Source organism: Phaethon lepturus, unplaced genomic scaffold (genome assembly GCF_000687285.1).
Source record: "Phaethon lepturus isolate BGI_N335 unplaced genomic scaffold, ASM68728v1 scaffold13598, whole genome shotgun sequence".
Classification (NCBI taxonomy): Eukaryota; Metazoa; Chordata; class Aves; order Phaethontiformes; family Phaethontidae; genus Phaethon; species Phaethon lepturus.
Genome location: NW_010556977.1, coordinates 8,704 through 19,824, shown reverse-complemented (window position 1 = coordinate 19,824; position 11,121 = coordinate 8,704). Strand labels below are relative to the sequence as shown.

The 11,121-nt window shown below is 47.1% G+C and overlaps 1 protein-coding gene across 1 annotated transcript in view; it reads right to left on the bottom strand.

The window, feature by feature from the left end:
* Positions 1-10,895, bottom strand: part of CAMTA1 (calmodulin binding transcription activator 1) — a gene marked incomplete at its 5' end in the record, with an annotated part of 29,553 nt that extends 18,658 nt beyond the window's left edge. The window contains 8 exons of the mRNA XM_010292626.1: positions 2,405-2,476; positions 2,958-3,204; positions 3,629-3,816; positions 5,010-5,533; positions 5,922-6,237; positions 9,921-9,999; positions 10,349-10,545; positions 10,756-10,895. Coding sequence (XP_010290928.1) covers positions 2,405-2,476; positions 2,958-3,204; positions 3,629-3,816; positions 5,010-5,533; positions 5,922-6,237; positions 9,921-9,999; positions 10,349-10,545; positions 10,756-10,895 — 1,763 coding nt within the window. The remainder of the gene's footprint in view (positions 1-2,404; positions 2,477-2,957; positions 3,205-3,628; positions 3,817-5,009; positions 5,534-5,921; positions 6,238-9,920; positions 10,000-10,348; positions 10,546-10,755) is intronic.
* Positions 10,896-11,121: the final 226 nt, after the last annotated feature.

Genomic DNA, 11,121 nt, shown 5'->3' with positions numbered 1-11,121 from the left:
GGAACGGAACCAACAAAACAACAAACAAAGCAAACACCCCCTCCCCCCCACATCACCCCAAAGCAAAAAACCCTCCAATATCATCACAGACCACCATTTACCAAATTTCACTTTTTGGAATTGAAGCAGTCATTAGGTGCAGTTATATTTTGTCATTATTAATTTCCATTGGGTTTTTTTGGTTTATTTTTAACATTTTTAATTAAATGGATCAGATTGTGGTTTTAAATTAGCTATTTTATATAAGTCCACTCATGGGCTATTCATGTTTTTCCTTCCAATTTTTAGCCCAGGTGGAACTCCTGTGGCTGAGTTACAAACCCCTGAACAGAAGGGTTCAAATACGAAGCCGTGATGTGAGCTATGACTTCAAGTCTAGTCATAAGCCTGTGCTGATCTGAGCAATAGAGTAACATAATAGAAGAATAAGGCATGTGAAAGAGAAAACACCAGACGCTGGACAGACTAGACCCCAATATGTTTGTGTTCAACTTTAAGACCCACTTAACTGATTAGCTACTCCCTCTGCTCCTCTTTTTCCCCTCCAGCTGGGAAGAGGATAAACTGAGAAGTCACCTAACCTCCCTGAAGTGGCAAGCCTCAGCTAGTACAGCAGCCCCAGAAAGCTCAGCTCACCTGCGCTGATAGCACAGTGCTTTGACTGATATAAAACCATGGTGCAGGAGGAAGCTGTGGATGGAAAATTACCCTGAGGAAATGTTCTCTCCAGGAAGAGTATGCCTCACCTCCTGGGTAGCTTTGAGAGAAGCTCAGCTGATTATAGTATCTGATGAGAGCAAGATGTTGCACAGCTGGGAAATCCATCTTTACAGTAGAAAATTATGGGCCATGAACAATTTAAGACTGGCATCAAGAGTCATGCCTCCAGTATGAGCAGCAACGTACATAACACTGTGGTCTTAGGGCACAGGTTTTCAAAGATGAATGCTTAAAATACTTTGGCAGGCAGAATGCAGAGGACATTGGCTGCACAGGTGGGTTAAATGTTCTCCCCGAATGCCAAGGCAAAGATCACTCACTGACAGCTAATCAGCAGCAACAAAGGAAAACCTGTCCTCTGGAAACTGGCTTCAAAACATTCCCCACACCTCAGCCCATCACTGCTTATATGAGTACCTGTAGAAGCAGCAGGGTTTTTTTTGTTTTTGGTTTTTTTTTTTTTTTTTGGTTGTTTTGTTTTTTTTTTTAAGTTGTACCACTGCATTGATATGCTGTGGCATGGCAGCCCCTACGTATCTCCCATAAAGTTTGGTTTGTCAGTGATTTCTCAACCACAGGCATTTATTAGTGGATACTATTAAAACACTTCTCTAAATGCCAGGTTCTCCTAGTTTATATTGAATGTGAAAGTTAGTGACCCACAGGGAACTGTTTCCAAAATAGTGTTTGTATTTGTATTACCTTCAAGGCTATCCAAGTAAGCTTAGGAAGAAACAGAAAAATATAGTTAATGTTAGTTCTGCAAATAAAGAATGAAAAAGAAAACAAAAACCAAACCATCTTCTTTCAAAAAGAAGCGATTCCAGGATCCAAGACATAGCAGTTTGTCAAGCAGTTTTTGAAAGGAATTAAGCTTCCCTATTATAGGAAGCATCACTCCAGAATGACAGCCATGTGACAGGTTGAATGTGATTCATCATGCAGTCACCTAACACTAGAAAGGCTTCCCAAATAAATATTTTTGAAGGTTGTAAAAGAGCACAGGCATCTTGCCTTTCACTTTATGTAACATGCTGCCAGGCATCAGACAGCTTTAGTCTAGCTGGGTATAGTGAAAAGAGGGATGTGGGCTCTAGCCCCCACAAAAAACCCAAACACAAAACCCACCCAACCAAAACCAAAAAGGAAAAAGAAAAAAAAAGTATCTTCTTTTTCTGGGGTTGAGAACTCAGCCTAAAAGCATGTTTCCGACTAGAGTCTGGATAACAGTCTCAGTCCTGGAACAACTTGAATCAAGCTAAAACATGTGACTTCCCATAGTTTAAAAGTTTAGTATGTGCAAAATAAAACAACCTGTTTTTCATCTTCGCCTTTATCAAAGGCAAAACCAACTTCAATTTCACAATGAAATTTGGCAAGCAACTAGTCAGAGGATAGTCTCACCAGGCTATAGCATGCATAAAGGCCAATATGGAATACATCATTGCCCTCTATCTCATAGCAAAAATGCAGGTATCATCACAAACAAAATCCTTTCAAGGATTCCCTCCAAAATTAAGATTCAGGACACGAATTAGCTTCCCTTTTCAATTTTGCCTGAGCAGGGTATTTCGTTACTGCATGCCAATGAGCATACAAGAACAACAGTGGGATAATGCCCATTACAAAGGGCTGTGTTCATGGCACACACATGTGTTTCATAAACTTTCACTTCCTTGATTACCTGTTTGTATTTTCGGTAGCAACGCTGAATAACAGCAGCAGCCACCTCTTGTTGTTCCCGGAGAGGACGACCCTATGTGGAGAAGGAAAGAAGCAGTAAGTAGTCAGAGTGCACCAAAAAACAGGACAGACGATATTAAGTAGCTCACAGCAACTTGCAGGGCACCTACTTCTACATCTCTCCTATCAGTGCCACCTGGTCCAATTCAGGTCTAGGCATTTCCTGGAGATTACTGTCAATTCATGTAAGGGACAAACCCTCAGAATTGATCTTTCCACCAAGCAAGCAACTAACCAGAACCTCTGGGGTGTATTTTGAGGAGATGCTTTGTGAGTGCTGTTCCGGCACAAAAGGCATGCTATGGCATGGCATGCTTTCTCCAGTATGGCAGCTGCTGGGTAAACATCAACAAGCACATGCTAGGAGCACTGAAAAGGTTATGACAGAAACTGTATTTTTGTCCCAGGACTGTGTATTACCCACATTTTGTTTTGTAACAAATTATACTCTCTCACATCTAACAAGGAAGACATTGGACATTTTGGCCACATACCTTGTATTTCCTGAACACTGTCTGGACGAGTTTGGCAGCTTCATAGAGTTCTCTCTGCTCATGATCAGACAGAGTTAACTGTGCAAACTCATTTTCTACCTTCTCGCTGGTGGATGCACTTAGAAATTCAGACCAGTCTGCTGCCGAGGGAAGGCTGGGTTTCTCAAAAGCTATTTCACTGATTGGTGAGCCTGCAGGGCTCAAGCTGGTGTTTGAAGAAGGGGTCAGGGGTTCACCATACAGACTTCTGAAATACCAATCACAGTAGGAGTTATTGGCTCACAAAGCACCTGGGCTGGCATAACAGATAAGGACTACGACATTTCTGAGTTCAAGGCAGAAGCTCTTGCTCCCCTCCCTCTCTCCAAGCAACATCCCCCATTCCTGAGCCTGTCCGTACTGCATTGCGCAGACTTGACACTGGAATAGAAGTCGCAAGTCAGACCCTGTGGCCACTTCCCCCTCCTTCCTCCTGCTGCATGCACTCCATTCTTCCATGCACACGTAGCTGTACTGGCAATGGTACATGTTGCCACGAGAGCATGGCTGGGCTTGGAACACCAACATTGAGGCCCACTGAAAAACAGCGTCTGCGGACTAAAGAATCAGTGCGTGCTGCTCAGCACTGAGACCACTCAAAAACCCAGAGCAGCTTCACAGCTCTTACTGACCTTATCTGTGCAGCGCTCGGCAGATGATCAACATCAGCAAGGTAACTGGCCAGCCAGCTCATTGTGGTGCTCATGGCAGCACTGTCCGTTCTCTCCACCAGCGGTGACGCCATTGGCACAAAATTCTCCCGCTTGATCCTGTCAGGCGTCGCTTCAATAATGTGCTCTGCAAGTGTCATCATGTTCACCTGGGAAGGGGAAGAGGAGAGCAAACTTTTGCTGCCTGCTAGCAGGAGCCTTGTGCTTGCACCTTACAGCCCAGCTTTAGACAAACTGCCCCATTTTTCCCAAACTTGTCGTAGCTGGAGTCTACTGTTTGTCTCAGCATTGGAGAGAAATTCATTAAGCAAAACTCATTTGCTTTTCTGTCTCTTCTGACAAAGCACTGCAGGGTTTTCTATTCCCCAGACCTCTTTTTCATTGAGTGTCCAGGGAGCCTAAGACATCTGGTGAAAGGTTTAATGTCACTGGACCTTTGCTGTACACTACTGACAGCTGTCACGACTATCTCATTCCCAAAGGAAAAGCGATCTTGCTACTCTTTCACTGAGATGTGCAGTAGAGCATGACAGAAGAGTAAAGGCACATCAAGAGAAGTTAAAACCCTTGGGACCGCAGCTTTGTCGGGAATCCTTCTGAACCATATCCCTCCCCATCCACCAAGGTTCACAGGAATTCTTAATAGAAAGAACTGAAAACAGTTCTTGTTTTGCAAAGACCTCCTTCATCCATGTTACGACAGCAAGATAAGAATATTTAGAGATGCCAAGGCAGTGCATGCAGGCTGTGCTCCCATTACTCTTTTCACTAAGACGACCAAACACGGTATGTTTCCCCCCAGTGACTACTATTCATCTGTCTGTCCTGCTTCTGTTGTGTTTTTATTTCCTCTATTCCATACCTGGTGGGATTTTTCCTTCCCCAAGCCCACTGTCTCTCCCCTTCTCCTTGCCCTTTAAAGTGCAGCAGCTTGGCCTGCAACCACAGCATTGACTCTCCTAAGTGACCTTGTCTTCACAGGACTGCTTCCCAGTTCCCGAAGGACTATGGGGTCACCTTAGTCTCATTTACTGATGTGACCAGGAGAGTCTGCTTTTTCCTTTTTCCTTGAAAAATTGCAAACAATTTTGTGCATTCTGTACACTGTTGAGGTGTACACCAGTGCATGACCCTAAATGCCAATCATTAGCCTTTGCGTCTGGGTTGAAAGGATACCCTTTGAAATTGGAAGAAAGTATACATTGACCGTATGACCACCTCCTTTCATAAAGCACAATTCGGAGTCTCTAAAGGCCTCCACGGAAGTTTCTCACAGTTAGGCTCCTCTGTGCAGCCACCATGTGCTCTGGGCTGCTGATCTTGGTGCTACGGGTATGTTTACCTGCAAGTCATCCATGTGGTGTAAGCAGTCCTCATCCCCTGCGTTGTCCCTATAGGACAAGAGCTCTGCATCCACCATCTCCCTGTCAGCCATCATCAGCACATTCATCTGCTCTCGCTGGCGTAGCCGATGGGCTACAGTGTCCTTCCCCAGCACAGCTCCCTTCTGGCTCCCCGCCACCTGCACTGCAGACACACCAATATAAACGTCTTTTGGGTTCCATTTGATGCCTGCTTGGCTGCCAGAGCCCCGGTACCCAGTAACTTCTGGGATGTGCTGGGAGAGCTCCCGGCCATAGTCCCTTATCCCTTCACTGGGGCTGATTGTCTCAGTGGCAGATTGCTTGGAGCTGGAGTTCTGCTTCCTGATGCTCGGCTGTTCCAGGCTCAGCGCAGTGGAAAGCAGTTTCTCTTGCCGGGCTTGAAAATATTCAGGGCTCAGCTTATGTTTTTTGGCTGCAGGGTAATCTTTCTGAGTCTCACTACTGTAGTAACTGGAAGGTTCTGATCTTGGTCGTCTCAGCTCTGGAAACAAACACATCAATGGTCAAAACAAAACATACAACCCATGATTGCCTAACCCATGAAGAGCTTCTGACACAGACCTACAGGCAGAAGTTTGTGCCATGCTCTGGGACACCTGACGGTGTGTACAAAGAGAGTAACTATCACCCAGGGAGGATATGACCTCAACCACTCTTAAGATACACGTGTCTTTCTAAAGCAGGCATTCACTCCTCTTCCCGATACTTATGCAAGTGCATGGAGCACATGACAGAGAGCCCACAAGAAAATAATTAAGCATGGACAGTAGGGCTACAGATGGCATCTGCCGCCCGAGTGAGCTCTTTGCCCCCAGGTTTTTACATGTCAAGTGTCAGTAAAACAGTGCATGCCCTCAGGGCTGTTTTACCTGTGTTTGTACTGGAAATCACAGTGACTCCCTTCTGAGGCTCATGAGAGGCAATAAGCTCACTGTGCCACTGGGGCACCCAGTTCTCTGTGCTGGAGTCTGTGCTTGAGGGGCACTGAATCCTGGGGTTTTGCCCCAGCTGAGTTTGCTCATCTCGCTGTAGCTGCTCCAAGCACTCCGCCAACTTCACGTGGCCCCGAGACCGGGCAATGGCCAGTGGCAGTCTCCCAAGGGAGTCAGGAATAGAGATGGCTCGGCGGTCCCACTTGTACAGCACAACGGCTGCATCCATGTGGCCCAGGGCACATGCCCACATCTAAAAAAGAAAAGACAATTGACACATCGGGCAACCTGCCTTCTCCTTCCTTTCTCACTAATGCAGTGGAGTCTGGTCCCCAGCTCACAGAAAAATGACTCTCATAAGCAAAACCATAACATACTTGAACCCCAGCAACTGGGAGTTCTTTCCTGACAAAAGGCCATTACAGAGGATTAGATGCATGCTATTCTCTACTATGACAGAGAAACCTCCATCTGCCAAATGAATCAGTCTGACAGTTTCTTTTTAGTAATAAACATTTTTTGGGGTTGGTAAAAACACTGGCATCACTGCAGGGACAGAACAGCCTCATATGCAAAGGAATCTCTGAGATCAGACACAGCAGACAAGACTAAAGGTTGGGAACAGTAAAATCAACACTCTGCTGTTGTAAACTGGCAGTTCTGGTTCCACCTGCTTTGGCTTTTTGCTTGTCTAAGTTTTCAGTCATGACTTTATGATTTCAATGACCAAGAAAGATATTGTAATGACTTTACAACCTCTACAGTCAATCACTCAAAGAAAACAACTTGAAAGAAGGTGTGTAAAGTCCCTTCCCCAGCACGACAGTGAAGACTAGATTTTGGGTAAAACACAAACCAGAATCACCTATCTGATCTATTCCCTTTCCTCATATTACTCAACGACAAGGTTTTTTCTATGTGGCCTCTCTCAGCAAAATGCCAGGAAGCTGATAGTGCCATATCTTACCATTTACACAGCAAGAATGCACCATTTACACACCAATCATGGGACGAATCCCATGACTGTAGCGCGGCTATCGATGGCTACAGGCTGTTCAGAAGGGACAGGTGAGGAAGGAAGGGTGGAGGCGTTGCCCTGTATGTCAAGAAATGGATAGAGTGTGAAGAGCTGTCTCTGAGGAATAGCCATGAGCAGGTCAAAAGCTTACGGGTAAGAATCAGGGACTGAAGCAGCAAAGGGAACTTTGTGGTTGGTGTCTACCACAGGCTGCCCAAGCAAAGGGAGTCTATTGACGAAGCCTTCTCTCTCCTGCTATGGGAGGCATCGCGCTCGCAGGCTCTTGTCCTGCTGGGGGACTTCAACCACCCTGGTATCTGCTGGAGAAGTAGCACAGTGACCTGCAGGCAATCCAGGAGACTCCTGGAATGCATGAAGGATAACTTCCTGTGCCAGGTAACAGACAGCCTTACCAGAGGGGATGCCATACTGGACCTGCTGCTCACCAACACATGCGAGCTAACTGGTGACATCAAGACTGGAGGCAGCCTGGGCTGCAGTGATCATGCGTAGGTGCAGTTCACAGTCCTGAGATATATGGGGCAGGCGAAGAGTAAAGTCAGGACCCTGAATTTTAGGAAAGCAAAATTCCAGCTCTTCAGGGAGTTGGTCAACAGGACGCCCTGGGAAACTGCCCTCAGGGACAAGGGAGCAGAACAGAGCTGGCAGATCTTTAAGGATGCTTTCTGTAGAGCGCAAGAGCTCTCAATCCCCAGATGTAAGAAATCAGGAAGGCAGGCAATAGGCCAACATGGCTGAATGGAGACCTGATAGGCAAACTAAAGGGCAAGAAGGAAATGCATAGGCAGTGGAAGCAGGGACAGGGATCCTGGGATGAGTACATGGACACTGCCCGGTTGTCTAGGGGTGAGGTCAGGAGGGCCAAGGCATGGCTGGAGCTGAACTTGGCAAGGGATGCAAAGAATAGTAAAGAGGGTTTCTATAGGTATTGTCAGCCAAAAAAGAAAGGTCAAAGAAAGCGCACCCCCCTTGATGAGCAAGACTGACAGACTGGTATCAAGGGATGAGGAGAAGGTTGAGGTACTCAATGACTTCTTTACCTCAGCCTTCACTTGCAGTCTCTCTCCCCACACTGCTTGAAGGGATGGAGTAGAGGAGGAAGGTCCCTCCCGCTGTAAGAGAGATAAGGTTCGAGACCACCCGAAGAACCCGAACATGCACAAGTTTATGGGACCTGTCGAGACATGGGCAGTGACTCGCTTCCTCCAAGATTAGACCAAGAGGGAAGAAAACATTACTCTCCAAATCACCCATCTGTGCAGAGCTTCTGTCAAAGTAAAGTTCCCATTACACCTCACTCTGGATTCAGCCTACAGGCCAGACAAGGCATGCAGAATCAAAAGGATATTTCTAATGTTTGTTTATCAGGAGCTGCAGTTGTTCACAGAAACCAAAGTAAAACAGACTGCAAGTACCTGTTCAGAGACTGACCACCAGACAGGAATCTCTGTACATCCGCCACTTTTCCATCACACATCAGAAAAGTTGCCTAGAGCTCTTCAGTCTTTTATCTGGGACATAGGGATACTTTTGTCTTCTTCTCACTCCTTTGCATCCTTCTCTATGTGCTATATTTTCTGTGACCAAGAGCTTCTCCCTTCAGTGGACAAGAGAAGAGCTACCGATGTTGTCTATCTGGACTGCTGTAAGGCCTTTAACACGATCCCCCACAACATCCTCCTCTCTAAATTGGAGAGATACAGATTTGATGGGCAGACAAATCAAATTATTTGGTGGACAAGGAATTGGTTGGATGGTTGCATCTAGAGGGTAGTGGTCAACAGCTCAGTGTCCAGATGGAGATCGGTGATGAGGGGTGTCCCTCAGGGGTCCGTATTGGCATCTGTACTCTTTAATATCTTCATCAATGACACAGACAAGTGGGATCAAGGGAATCCTCAGCAAGTTGAGTGTTGTGGCTGACGTGCCTGAGGGACGGGATGCCATCCAGAGGGACCTGAACAAGCCTGAGAAATGGGCCTGCATGAACCTCATGAGAGGCCAAGTGCAGGGTCCTGCAGCTGGATCAGGGCAACCCCCAGCATCAGTACAGGCTGAGGGGATGAAGGGGTTGAGAGCAGCCCTACTGAGAAGGACTCAGGGGTACCAGTGGATGAAAAGCTGGATGTGAGTTGGCAATGTGTGCTCGCAGCCCAGAAAGCAAACAGTATCCTGGGCTGGCCCGAAAGCCACGTGGCCACCAGGTCACAGGAGGGGATTCTGCCCTTCTACTCTGCCCTGGTGACCCCCCCCCCCCCCGCACTGTGCTGCCCCCCCCCCCCCCCGCAGTTCTGTGTTCAGCTCTGGAACCCTCAGCACAGGACAGACATGGACCTGTTGGAGCAGGGCCAGAGGAGGCCACAAAGATGCTCAGAGGGATGGAACACCTCTGCTGTAAAGAAAGTCTGAGACAGTTGGGGTTGTTCAGTCTGCAGAAGAGAAGGCTCCAGGGAGACTGTATTGCAGCCTGGCAGGACACCAGGACTTAAAGGGGGCTTCTAAGAAAGACTGGGACAGACTTTTTTGCAGAGCTTGTAGCGACAGGTAATGATTTTAAAGTAAAAGAGGACAGATTTCAACTAGATCTAAGCAAGAAATTTTTCACAACGAGGGTAGTGAAACCCTGGCCCAGGTTGCCCAGAGAAGTGGTAGATGCCCCATCCCTGGAAACATTCCAGGTCAGGTTGGACAGGGCTCTCTGAGCAACCTGATCTAGTTGAAGATGTCCAGGCTTATGCAGGTGGGGTTGGACTTTAAAGGTCCCTTCCAACCCAAAGATCTGTGTTTCTAAGAAACATCTACTCTTTAAAGCATGAAACACATTAGGAAAATAACACATGAGGAAGAACATCACCGGGTCCTCAGACTCTCTCAGAAGTTTCAGTCTCTGTTCTTACCAGAGGAGTGCAGGAGAAATGATCCACATTCAAAGGGTCAACTTCCAGCTCCAGATCAATGCTGTCTGCATGTTTGGTGCTGCAGAGGAAACAACAGAACTAATGACACTCTGTAGCCATGTTAGGATCATTGCCTAAATGCACAGCTTTACCCAATGCACCATACCACAAAGAAGTAGCCACACATATGCCCATGAGACACATATTTACTACAGATGGTGCCCCCACCAGAGACTTTAAAAGCATGATAAATCCAGTGATTGGACTCGCTCTCTCAAGAGACACGTCCTGTCAGATCAGGGAACAGGAACAAGTTCAGGGACTTGGCTGTTTGTAAGGGGCAACCAGAAATCTGAACCAAGCAGGGCTTACATACGCTTCTGCCATGCCTGTATTGACACCCAAGAGTCCAACGGGCTGGGTCTTACCGCCATTTGATGAGGGTCTGGATCAGTGTAGCATAGCCCTGGGCAGCGGCTAGGTGGAGCAGTGTCATTCCTCGGAAAGTCTTTGAATGGATCAAGTGTTTGGACTTTGCCCAGCAAGCACGACTCATCATCTTCTCGCACACCACCACCACGCGGCTCTCAAAGCAGCTGCCCAGTGTCCCAGTCCCAGAAACGCACTGAAACACCACACACATCCCAGTTTAACCACTGAGGGGAGCTGCAACCTGCCCTGAGCAGGTAGCCTTCCACTTTTAGAAGTACTGAGACAGTGGCAAATGTGAGTGAAAGCCAACTGCTGTTAGACGCCCACAAACCAGACTTCTCGATAATCCTTTCCAACCCCCGCAAAAACAAACCCTGATAAGAAAGCATAAAGCTGTTCGTACCTGCACTTGTGTTCCTCCGTTCCCACTCCCATTGCTCCCACCTCCTACTCCTTGTTTGTGCTGCTGGGAGCCTGTCATTTCAGCCATTCTCCTCTCCATCTGCTCAAGTCGCTCCAATATTGACATCCTGAACTGGTTATCTAGGTTGGAGAAAGCCAGAGTAAGGGCATTTCCGCAGAAAGAAAGGTCAGGTTTTCTGAGCAGCCTACTACAGGAAGCCACAAAAACTACCCTGGAAGTCACACAGGAGATTTGCTCTGCTTGGCAAGGCACAGGGACACTTGCCCTGCAGCAGCCTAGCTCTTCAAGTTCCTGCAGCAGCCCTTTGACTGCAATGACAGAGAACTTCCTTAAAGAAAACCGACA